Genomic DNA, 13,398 nt, shown 5'->3' on the forward strand with positions numbered 1-13,398 from the left:
TTGTGTTTAATGTCACGCTTTGATTGCTTGCTTTTTGGGGGGGGTTTGTACACACTTAATTCCCAAAATGTCAACACTTGTTTCTCAATCCTAACCATCCCATTTTGGTTTAACATTCATTTTATGATTATTTTTGGATTCCCTTGCCAATGAATGGTTTGCTCACCGCCTCATTGGCTTGTTAACACACTAAATGTCACATTTTAATATCTGATAATGGTCATAAATCATGTTAACAAGTTTATTTTTTGCTTAAAGCTACAATTTCCTCAATGCATTTATATATCGGAGAGAAATAAAATTCCATTTGAGTAAGAAAAACTCTTCGTTTACTTTCAAAACTTTATTTTTTTTTCTCCCTTATCACACTTTGCCATATCACATGATGAGATTTTGTGATGTCACACATCTAATTTGCGTACTAATTATCGACTTGAAAAATATATTAAACTACAAGGGCACTCTTTGATGTCACGTTGTTGCCAGATGTACCTCCACCCACATTATTACATCATTATACGTACGTCGTACTTGTACCGAGTTTGATTTAAATCCCTGAACCCAGATTCAAAATATTTAATAATTCTGGCTGCGAGACCATGCGTCTGATCCGGTTGAAATTTAAAACATATATTCACCATGACAACTGGATCATAATTTTTGATGTTTCACATAAATTGATGAAGCGGGGTTCAAGAGAGGATTTTTCAAAGATTTTCGTTCAATCCAATCTGGTTGCCAGACCATGTGACCTGTTAATTATTTGTGAACACCCTGGTATCCCCAAGGCATGGGGAGCATGTGGGTGAAGTTTCCACTCGATCTGTCAAGCCATTCTGGAGAAGGTTTTTTAAAGGTTTTTTTTATTTAAAAAAAAATCATAGCTGCCAAACCATGTGACCTATGACATCATAGGTGGAGAAGTTTTTGTTTCTCATGGATAGGCGATCATACCTGTAAAGTTTTGCCTCGATCTGTTCAGCCGTTTCGGAGAAGAAGATTTTTGAAGGTTTTTATGTAAAAAAAAAAAATATATATATATATATATATATATATATATATATATATATATATATATATATATATATATATATATATATATATATATATATATATATATATATATATATATATATATGGCTGCTGAACCATGTGATAGATGACGTTGTCAATTTATTTTCCCCCGATAGAATTTAGCCCAAGATGATCCTCAAAATTTTTCATGCTCATCGGATAAAGCGTTCGACGTATGCAATTCTGATGTCATAACGAAGCGACCTATGACTTCATCAACAAAAATCACACTTGCTTCCCATGGGGAGTACTTCACATGTGCCAAGTTTAAATTTTTTTCCAACATAGCTGCCACACACCATTTGACCTCTGACATCATAATTGTCATTCAAACATTCTGCACGAGTCGTTGCACCTGCGGTGAAAATTTTGTCAATCGGATAAGCAGTTGCAGAGAAAAGAAAATTTGCGTGGACGGACGGATGGACAACCTGAAAACGTAACACCTCTGGCGACTTCATCAGCGAGGCCTAAAAATGTGTTTTTGTTCATAACTTTTGAACCCATCATTCAAATTTTCAGTTTGTACATAGTTAAGTGTGGAGCATATCCTGAACTACCAGCAATCCAGCATGTATATAGCTACACTGTTTGGAAAAATATTCAACGTATTTCTGAATTGGTATTACTTCGTTAAATGAAAATATTCATTAAAAAGGTGAAGTCATGGATCCCATTTCTTTTGGTTCAGTGCATTTGAAATACGTACTTTAAATGTAACGTGTGCTAAATTTGAAGTACAGTTCTCTTCTTTTTTTTTTTTCTTCAAAGGTTATGATGAAAATACCACAGAATTCTGATTCCACACCTGCTAAAGAGTAATTTGGTATTAAATTTGGAAATTTCATTTTTCAATCCGAATAAGTGAATCGTAACCTTCATAGTTATTCACGTTCGTTGCCATGTGATACACACACTGAATAATATGTATATCAAAAGTTAGTGTTTGGTCCACATTGCATTTCTGCCTTTGATGCCATGGAGTAGTTAACAGATTAATTTATTTATCAGAATATGTGACATTGGCCTGCTCGGAATGTATTTTTACCTTTGTTGTTTTTTTTTTTTTAACAAAATTGTTTTGTTTTTTGCTCGTAACCCATGGTACTACTAACAGAGGAATGATTATATCGTTTTTGTCGAGAAGAATGTAGAGCTGACATCGGTGGAGTTTGCGTTCAGACGACAATTCCTTGCACGTCATGCACCAACCTCGAAGACTATGCACACTGATGTATTTAGGTGCCGGTCACGGTTTCGTTACCCACCAATTTTCACGTTAGAATGACAACTTTGATGGAATTTTTTTTTTTAACCTTTCGATGCAGAAGAACTCGTGTTACCCAATTTGTTTGAGAACCCCGTCAAAATGTGGTTGCCAATAATCCAAAACTTCCCTTTTCCCAATCGTCCGTTTCTGACAACCCCCTTTTATTACTATTGTGACGAGTCCCGGACATCAATTTGTTCAATTAGAAGCCTTCACCAACTCGGCTCGTGGGCCGACTAAACTGTTTAAATTCTCAAGAGTACACCAAATCTAGTTCATGAGTAATGTATAGCTAAGTTATTGAATGGCAACAAAAGCAATGAAGTTTAATTTCAATTGTGAACTCTTTCATAAATGAGTTCCAACAAGTTCAAATACAAAATATCCCATGCACAGACCAAACTGCAGTTTCTGAAATGCTGTTGTCAATGTTTCCATCCTTTCCTTTGTTTTCCTGTCGTATTCCAACGCATGTTTAAGTATTGGTCGAACGAATATTGATTTTTTAAATTTATTTTATTTTATTTATTTTTCACAAGGTTATGCTTAAAAAGTAGCAATATGTTAACATGATTAAAAGTAATTTTTAGGCTTGAAAATGGCTGAGAATGCAGGACCCTTGAATAACCACATTTCAAACATTTGTTGTTGTCAAACAAAACTTTATGAGTTCCTTTATGTGTTACGATATTTTGGAAATGGTTCCTAAGGGGGTTACTAAAGTTAGAATAGAGCAGTTATTTCCTTAAAGTGAATGTCAAACATAAGCGTAAAGTAATTAATTGTGATATTAGATATGCATCGCTTTTATGTCTAGTTAGATGACGTCAACCTATCCCCATGTCTGTGTCTAAATTTACCAAACCTTGTTAACCCCATTTTTACCATTCTGCCCTCTGTAATCTGTTTTGTATGCTATTTAGTGTTTCGCTTGGCCGGCGGCGCAAATTTTGGCGGCAAACTCCGTCGTGTCATCATAACCGGGCTGTGATGCCTCATAGCTTCGGGGTGTGCAGTCATGGAGGGATAGCTCTGCCCACCCAACCTGAGCAGCTTCCAATGGTGACTGAGATGGAAGGGGCATGATGCTTCATCTGTGACGCACAGTCCAGAGGCGATAAAAGCAGGTGTGCAGGGAGGAGTTTCCCGGAATCAACACAAGAATCTACGCTCCTCAGCCCTCTGTTCCGACCAGAGCTACGCCCACCTCTCTTCTCTGGGCCAGACACCACGGAATTGGCGCGGGATGTTTTCTGGCCCGACTTGACAGGACTGCGGGGGAACTCATCCTGCAGAGTGTTGGGTTTGGCCCGCCAACTCTCTTCTGTCTTGTCTTTCCTGCTTTGTCTCGCTCACATCGTGTCTGATGTGTCCCTAAGGTATTGGCTAATGAAGGAATTTCGATTTTTTGTTGTTGTTTCGTCCATGGGCACGCATCTGCAGAGGGTGAAGGTGTTCATTTGTTTAATGTGTGCTGTTATTGCTTCCTTGTGCTTCCTTCCTTATGCCATTTTATATTAAGTATATTTTGTCTGACTATATATATTTGTGAATTCTGGCTGTGGTCGTTCTCCTTGGCAATTATAAGAAAGAACCTTTGAGGTATAATTGGCTGCAGTTCTCAACAATGCACACCTTGACTGCATTGCGCACCAGGCTGACTTGGCCTAATTAGCAAAAGGCACGTGATGCCTAATTGGCGTACTGCTGGGCCAATTTTGGACTTCCATTCTGTACGGTATCGTGGCATTGGATTCATAATCCAGCAGAAAAGACCCTAAAACGGTCGCATTGAGGTGACTTACCGGATTTGAACCAGGTGACTGAGACGACCGAACGGCCACAACAATATGAATTACAACAATATGAAGAGTAGCGGAGCTATTTCTGGCACCATGAACAAATTACAAATTCCTGCCTAACCAGCTGAGGGCATCACAGCAGCGACACAGCCGTGCCCCCAGCCAAATCATGCTACCCCACAATCTTGTGCAGCAGATGAAAGAAAAAATGTATTTGGGCCTACCTGGTATACAGATACATGAGTATGTTTTGATGATGATTTCGTTCAAGTTGGAGCAATATAATTTAACACCAATGATAAATTGAGGACATGGACTTCGAAAATCATGAATGGATTACCTGTGGGCCAATTTGTCGTAATATTTCTGCCCAGGAACTCTACTGCTCGTCGATGGGGAAGAAGAATATTTCCCCGAGGAAGTTGCGAAGCTGAAACGTGATGTGGACCGAGGTCTCTCGGTGTTTGTCGTGGCCGACTGGTACAATGTCTCAATCATGCAGAAGGTCAAGTTCTACGACGAAAACACAAGGTGTTGTTGCCACATCACGCGTTATCCTGACATCGGTGCAGAATTCAATTTGTCTAACCAATGTTTTCACCTTGCACTTTGCATAGACAATGGTGGATGCCTGATACGGGTGGTGCAAATGTTCCAGCTCTTAATGACCTTCTGTCCCCATGGAGAATGGCCTTCAGTGACCGTGTTTATGAGGGAGATTTCACGATGGCTGACCATGAGAGTAAGTGCTCCTCCTTTGTAAAGTTTATTATCTCCAAAGTCGAAACATTTGTGAATGCCGTGCATTATGCGTGCAGGTGGTCAATTTTAAATGAACCAATGAGTTGCAATGGTGGTTGTTATAAAATGTTTTTGTTCTCCAGGGTGTGCCACGTTCATTTTTTTGAAAAGAAAGTCATGAGAATTTTGCTGACGTCAAACGGGCATCGTTAACATGACCTTGTCTTTATTCTGTTCAGTGTATTACGCCTCAGGCAGCAGCATTGCTCAATTTCCTTCTGAAGGTGTCATTGTCACGCAAGAACTCAAAGACCAAGGTATATAACTATCCTCCATCTCCTTTGTTCGTCTTGCTCACTTCCTTGTTTGCTTCTCATTTGCCTGGTTCAAATGCTTTTCATCTTTCAACCGTGACGATATATATTTATGTATATATCCAAACGAGAAGGGCACTCGGTAGAGCACATACCTCCAGCACATAATCCACGAGAACATATCAGGCCCAATATTTTTGAAATATGATGCCATACAGTACTATATCGTTTCTGGCCCTATTACTCAATGGTGAAGAATCTCTTAAAAAAAAAAAAAAAAATTCTGGTATCCAGATCCAGTTTCGGATCTTCACCAAAATCAAATGAATTCGTCCTTGCCACACACCCAACCTGTCCACCAAGTTTCATCCTAATCCGTCCACAACTATTTTAGATATGCTATGGGTCGGTTTAGTCCTATCTCTCATTGGTGAAGAATCACGAAAAAATTCTTGTCATCAGATCTGGATCCAGATCTTCACCAAAATCTAATCAGTTTGTCCTTGTCACACCTGTCCATGAAATTTCATCCGGACCCGTCCACAACATTTTGAGATATCTTGTACACGAACAGACAGGGGTGAAAACATAACCTCCTTCACCTTTTATTTGGTGGCAGAAGTAATAAAAGTAGAAACAAAATTATTCTGCACATAAAACTTTCTGCTATGTATTTTGGAAGTTTTTGTGTTCATTTATTATTTATTAAACAAAACTTGTTATTGCGTTGTAATACGCTTTCACAACCTCAATTCATGCACAATAAACATTCGTACCAAGTCATAATAAAGATGACACAACCAGAACTGATTGCACTGGGGTCGCTCTTTTTTTCTTTTTTTTTCCATCACATCTGTCTCTCCTGGGTTAGGCAGCAGAGGTGGCCTTTGGACAAGAACATGGAAAATTGCAGAAAAAGATGAGCAAACTGAGCAGATGAACACTTTACTTTTTACCACTCAGCCCGAATTGGGCTAAGGGGTATTGTCGTCACAGGCGTTGGCGGGCGGGCGTCCGGGCGTCTGTCAACTTTTGGTTTCCGTCGATTTCGAGGAGAACGCCTTGTCCGATGAAATCCATTTTTGCAGGGTGTGTTGGGGCTGGGTAGAGGAAGGTTCCTTTCTAAAATGGGCGCGCTGCGATTTTCAATGTGGCCTCCATGGCAGCCATCTTGAAATTGGTTTCCGTCGATTTCGAGGAGAACGCCTTGTCGGATGAAATCCATTATTGCAGGGTGTGTTGGGGCTGGGTAGGGGAAGGTTCCTTTGGATATTCAGTGCGATGCGATATCCAATATGGCAGCTTGGGCAGCCATCTTGAATTTGGTTTCCAGACAATAACTTGAGAACGGCTTGACAGATTGATTTTATTTTCATGGGGGTATAAATGGGGGTGGTTAGAGGAAGGTTCCTTTCGATATTCAGCGCAATCCGATATCCAATATGGCGGCTAGAGCAGCCATCTTTAATTTTGGTTTCCGGACAATAACTTGAGAACGGCTTCACACATTGATTTTATTCTGGCGAGGTATAATGGGGTTGAGTAGAGGAAGGTTCCTTTCCAAAATGGGCGCGCTGCGATTTTCACTGTGGCCGCCACGGCAGCCATCTTGAAATTGGTTTCCGTCAATTTCGAGGAAAACGCCTTGTCCGATTAAATCCATTTTTGCTGGGTGTGTTGGGGTTGAGTAGAGGAAGGTTCCTTTCGAAAAAGGGTGTGCTGCGATTTTCAATTTGGCCACCATCTTGAAATTGGTTTGCATCAAGGGGCTGAGGGGTTACGCGTGCTTTGCGGTGCTATTTTTAAAGTAGCAAAGCACTGATGTCATCAGGATCAGAAGCAGCAGATGAGTCGAGAGTGACTTGGAATTTCTCTACCTTGACCATGAGGGAAGTTCACCTATTGTTGGATTGTTTACGGTGGTTGGGGTGGGTGGGTGGTAGGATGTGTACAGGAAAAGTTTACGCAAAAGACCGAGTTAAAGCAGTCAGCATTATCCTTAGCAATTATTGTTATTATTTCTTGTGCCACCGAAAGTGAAGGAGGTTGTTTTTACGCTTCTCTGTCTGTTTTTATTGGTTCACGAGCGCCAGCCAGAGTGACCACTATATTCGTTATGTCCGTGTGTCTCTGTCCAGAGCATAACTTCGTGGACTTTGATCCGATCTTGATGAAACTTGGTTATGTGTTCGATATCAATGTCTAGTTCTGTTTTCCTGGATGAGGGCGTGCTTCGCCCATTGTGGGCAGAGCCACGCCCCAAAAATAGCCATTTTTAGGGGGTAGTCAGATTAAAAATCTATCTTCTCCTCGGGAATTGACTGAATGGAATGGGTTCTTCGGTATTTGAATAGCAAAATGAATTATCTTAAACTTGTCGTTGTCCGATTTTTCATTTTCGTCACAAGGTCAAAAACGTAGAAAATTTCGAATTTTGACATAAAAATCATACGACCGCCCAAACTTTGAGAGCTTGGATGACAATATTTTTTATGCATAATCTTGAGGTCATTCCCCACTTACAGTCTTGAAACCATTTTGCTCTATCTCAAACACCTTGCCCGTGGCGCCCCCTTCGAGTTTGTTTTTACGTTGATTTCATCAAAGTGTGGATAATCCGAGGAGTGCGAAATGCCGTACAGCCGAAATGACGTTATATTGTTCCTGGAATGTTACTGAGGAAGTTGTGCACCAAATGTCATAATCCTTGACCTTTGACCTTTATAGGTAACAAAGGTCAAATTTTCAAAGTTGTGGGAATCAAACCGGGTTTTTGACCTTCTTCGACGAACTAACTCCAATAAACTATATCACGTATCTTGTTTCCTTATTTTAATGTCCACAACATTGTTTTGTGACCTTTAAAGGTGATGCAAAGGTCAAATTTTGAAAGTTGTTGAACGAAACCCGGTTTTCGACATTTTGCAGCTAATAACCCGTCACTCGTACCACATCATGTTAATCATTTTTATTACTTGGTCAAACGTTATCACATTGTCTCATCCTTGACTTCTGAAACAATCTACATAGTCAAATACCACTCGTGAACCATCGTCGTCTTCAGACTTGTTTTTATTTTTGTTTGTTTGTCTGTCTGTGTGCAGGATATCTCAAAAAGTTGTGGACGGATCCGGATGAAACTTGGTGGGCAGGTTGGGTGTGTGACAAGGAAGAACTGATTAGATTTTGGTGAAGATCCGGATCCGACTAGTAAAAAATTTTTAAGTGATTCTTCACCATTGAGAGATGGGTCTAAAGTGATATATAGCACGATGTCTCAAGTTGTGGACGGATACGGATGAGACTTTGTGGACACTTGGTGTGTGACAAGGAAGAATTCATTCAATTTTGGTGACTATCCGAATCCGGAACCGATAATTTTTCAAGTGATTCTTCACTATTGAAAGATCAGGCTCAACCAATGTATAGCGCGATGTCTCAAAAAGTCGTGGACGGATTCGGATGAAACTTGGTGGACAGGTTGGATGTGTGACCATTATGGATTGATTTGATTTTGGTGAAGATCCGAATCCAGATCTGGATATGATAATTATTTAATTTTTAAGTGATTCTTCACCATGGAGAGATCCAGTGATTCTGCACAGGTAGCGACAGTGCCACACCCCATGATCCAGTGAATCCTTGACTCCCCAGGCCCAACCCAGACGTCTATTGACCTCTGGCTCACAGCCAGCAGAGACATGAATATCACTGCAAAGGTAAATTAATCTCTCCGTGACCTCAACATCCTCACCACAAACAGGTACAGACAGACAAGATAGCAGATTCCAAGATGTCATTGAAAGCCTGGATCTTAGTTTTGACCCAGGAAACCCGTAATCCCAGCGTCTCCGACTCTTCATTCAGCACCTCGAGGACCCGCAAAAGGATCTCCACAGTCTCCGCAAAGGTGACTGCATCATCTGCGAAATCAAGGTGAGAGATCTTGACATTCCCAAACGATACACCGCAGCTTGATCTCTCCGACATCCTCCCCTGAATGCAGTCCATAATACAAGCGCTGAAAAGTGGCGAGGCCAGTGCACACCCCTGATGAACTCCAGTAACAACTGGAAATAAGTCGGAGATGGTACCACCACATCTCATAGCACTCTCAGTACCAGACTATAGTTCAGACATCAGATCGATCCGTTTTGGTGGCACATTTGTGGTCATGGAAGTTATGTGCAACTTTTGGAAATACTGCCTCTTGTAGTTGTTGAAGTGTTGCAACTGTTTTCCCAATGTTGTTCATCGAGATAGTTCCATCTTGATTTTCAGATACCATGGCTCCATTTCTCAGTTTGAGCAGGCTTGCAGCAAACTCCATAGCGGATGAATCACATGTTAGAAGCACTCGCATGTTGGTCATGAGGCTGAGTCGCTGAATATTGTCCCAAATGTATGAGGCTGTTGTTTGGTTTTTTTTGTGTCCAAAAACAAATGTTGTTTGTTTTTAATACGTATGAATGTCGAAGTGTTGGGTAGATAATGAAAACACATCGCATGAAAGGTTAACTAAAGTGATGTCATCTAAAAATGAAATTGCACATTTTCAGCCAGAGAGGCACCACCCGAGTGACCGCCCGCCACCGCGCAGCTCAGTCGATGTGAGAGACGTGAACGCCGTCTTTTTTTAATTTTTATTTTATTTTTTGTTGTTTAACCGATGTCGAAGTGACGGGTCGAAGTAATGGAGTTTAACCGATGTCGAAGTAATGGAAGAACAAAAAGGGGGAAACGTCATGGAAAATATAATTTCACATTTTCAGCGAGCCAGCCACCACCTGTTGCACCGCAGAACAACACGTGGCCAACAACACACGCGAGTGGCTCCTGAACTTTGTTCAAGTCAATCGACATACAATATTCAGTGACAGTGCGAATATTGTAGAGCGCTCGCCAAGTGGCTTTAGCACTTCAACGAAACGGTTGATAAGAAATGGCTCGCTTGGCATGCAATTAGCAATCACCGAACCGTCATATTAAACATACACCTCCCGGACTCCGGAGACGTCCGAAATGTCAAATGTGTCCGAATTGGACAAATGAACTTCTTTTTTTTTTTCGCAGTCAGAATTGCTTGTAAGTTTGATTCTGGAGCTTAAATTTTGTAATTCTGCTTAGTTTAAGAGATTCTCAAGGTTATCACATGTTCGAGAATGAAACAAAGCCACGAACGCTGACGTCTCCGGGCGTTTCTAAGCATTGCAATGTACCCAGCGATTCGTAGCTATGATGAACAGGCATTCGATATTGAGTGAGGAAAGTGAAAAAAATACACTTTATCGTAAAGAAATCGTGGTGCATGTACCAAGTCAAGGAATGGTTGAGCAAGCCAAGAAACATGGCGGCTTCAGACCACAGCGAAGTTACCCAGGAAACACCGTCAGACCCCAAAGAGCAGGGTGGCTGAGCATGCACCTGATAAAGGTTATGATAAAATAAAAGCGTTAATTATCATTAAAAGGGGTGTTTTAATTAACCCAAACACCCAATTTTCAGTCATGCGCTTCCTTGGAGTTTTCTTTGTATACATGCAGTGTTTCAGGCTGATAGGTTTTATGGTTTTGGAGTTATGGAGTAGACACACACACACACACACACACACACACACACACTGACATTTTTTTTCGTGTGGAAGATTCATTTATTCACCCATGAAAACACAAGGTGATGATGTTGGCTTTGATTTGGCTGTTAAGAGTACTCTGCTGACCTGACAATAACATGACAGGTGAGATTTAAGGATTTGAATGCCAGAAAACCCTTGGGGCCTGAACGAATGAACATATGCTTAACGATATCCAACACGGTCCATATGTTCAATGAAGGTTACAGTCATGGATGATTGCGGGCACCTTAATTCACTCATTTTGAGTATACAGTTCAATGATCTATTCCATCGCAGTTTGACGAATGCAGTCTTGTGTTGACATCCTGTCAAACCTTTCTGTTGATTCAGGTGTGGAGGTTTTGCGGCAAGAGGTATATACGCAGCCAGCCGTACCTGTGCTCGGCCTTTTCCAAGCCCCCGGTGAAGGTGCTGGCCGTTTAGTCCTATACGGGGATTCAAACTGCCTGGACGATAGTCATCGTCAAAAAGGTAGGATCACATTCATCCTTTGGGCACATCTGATAAATCGCTTCCCGTGTGTGTGTGTGTCCCATGTTTTGGTAAATTGTGGCCTTGTGGGATGTTTTTATCCCCACGCTTTATAAAATAAATGGTGGGGGGGTATTGTAATTGACTGTCTGTCCGTCCGTCTCGCTATCTCCTCAACTGTGGCACAGAAATTCACCAAACTTGAGAGTTATGATCACCACATAACAAAAATGTGTGAGAGCAGCATTATTTTTGGCCCTGTCCCCTGGGGCCCTCGGTCAACAGGTCAAATACCAAAAAAAAGCAAATATATAAATAAAAGCATGATTATAAATAACCAAAAAAGTACCATGTAAAGTGAAGTACTCACCGATGATGGTCGTGGATGGACCTTGTGGATGTAGAGTGTGAGCGAGTTGGCAATTGTGAGCAGGATGAAGCAAAATCCATCACCCCCAATGCTTCAAGGGCGTCATCACTGTGTGATTAACCTCCGCCATCTTCGAAGATGGATGGAGGTTACTGTTTTCACCCCTTTCGTTTTGTTTGTTTGTTTGTTTGTGTGTTTGTTTGTTTGTGAACAGTATTACGGAAAAACTCCTCGACGGATTTCGACGAAACTTGGTGGGGGGGTTAGATATGGTCCAAGGATCATGCCATTAGATTTTGGACTTGGTCCCCCCCCAAAAAAAAATTGCTAGAGAAAAAATATTTTTTTTTTGCATTTCTTCATGTTTTAAGTGATTTCCAACCCCCCCCAAAAAAAAAATTTGTTAGAGAAAAAAAAACCGGTTGGGATAACCAGGTCGAACAGGGTCCTCTCGCCTATTACATTGTGTTACCTGTTGGTGACATGTAACATAATCCACGTCTACAGCGCACACTCGTATCACTGCCAAGTGGAACAGAGAGTGCAGCACTGGCTAACCCACAGAGTCAATGAGTGTAGCAAGACTTCCCATCTAACGATTATGTACAAGCTATGTTGGATCAACGAAAGAAGGGACACGGACGAGGCAGGTTTGAAAGATAACAATTATTTATTTACACACACAAAAAAGGCGATAATGATGAAGCACGTATTTTTAAAGCAACGTCCATCTTTAATTACACAGGCAGGCAATCATCAAACGATTAATGAAGCAGGCAGAGATCCAGTACATCCCAGTACATCTGGATCCAGCGTGAAGTTCAAGAGCAGACTTGCCCCTAATACGAATTCCCCTCCACCTTACTTGGACAACAGGCATGCGCCATCGTTCAATCCGAGAAGAACTGAGGAGAAAGAAGCAGCATGGAGTGTGGGGATGACTGTTCCCTGACCTCACGCTTATGTGTGTGGGAGCGACTTCAACATGCGGGGTTACCTCGGGCCAAATATAGTGAGGGCATGGGTTAAGATGAGAAGATGGGCGGTGGATTAGTGGTGTTGGTTGTGAGTGTATGGGGAGCTGCATGACCCTGGGGGACTGCACCACGCCCTTAGCTCATGGGCCGTTCGCCTATGGCCTTGGCACGACTCATTCCTGCACCTCTTATCCCAGTCCAGCTGGATCCAGCGTGACCCGCACTCCAGAAGACAATCTCTTGAACAGGCAGTCTGGGATGGATATACTTGTGCCCTTGGTGCATCAACAACCCCCAGGACATCGACAACAGCTCTGTGAACTCCCTTGCGTTCCGTCTCTTAAAGCAACTTGGGCTGGGCATGCTTTCTTTTCAGAGTAAACGTCACGCAACCATCCTTTGACCCCATGCGGCCCTTACCCATTGGTGTGCACCAGACCAGGGGGGGGTAGTGGGGGGGGCGTGGCACAGCGCCGACAGTGGAAAATCCCATGTCAAGCTGTGGAGGCGGCCACGGGCATCCCCGGGCACCGAGCTGTTTGGGTTTAGGGTTAGGGCTGTTAGTTGGTGAATTGAGGAGATTCAAAAGCGGGTTGAGAAAGGGAATATCATACCGGGAATACACAAACTAGCCTCAATTCATTTTCCACCCAAACTCCCGGGCAAGGGGCAAAGGTCTACCTACCACATAAACTCATGAAATATCTCGCTCTGGGGAATCCTATGTGCACATGAATGCTCTTC

At 41.9% G+C, this 13,398-nt stretch overlaps 1 protein-coding gene across 2 annotated transcripts in view; it reads left to right on the plus strand.

Annotated features, from left to right (window-relative positions):
• The window catches only part of MBTPS1 (membrane bound transcription factor peptidase, site 1), a 189,619-nt gene that overhangs the window by 163,288 nt on the left and 12,933 nt on the right, over positions 1-13,398 (plus strand). For both annotated transcript variants that reach the window (XM_085847449.1, XM_085847450.1), the window contains exons 16-19: positions 4,521-4,677; positions 4,764-4,888; positions 5,127-5,204; positions 11,167-11,307. In XM_085847449.1, the coding sequence (XP_085703575.1) occupies positions 4,521-4,677; positions 4,764-4,888; positions 5,127-5,204; positions 11,167-11,307 (501 nt within the window). The remainder of the gene's footprint in view (positions 1-4,520; positions 4,678-4,763; positions 4,889-5,126; positions 5,205-11,166; positions 11,308-13,398) is intronic.

Source organism: Eptatretus burgeri, chromosome 11 (genome assembly GCF_056783735.1).
Source record: "Eptatretus burgeri isolate ZD-2024b chromosome 11, Ebu_testis_v1, whole genome shotgun sequence".
Classification (NCBI taxonomy): Eukaryota; Metazoa; Chordata; class Myxini; order Myxiniformes; family Myxinidae; genus Eptatretus; species Eptatretus burgeri.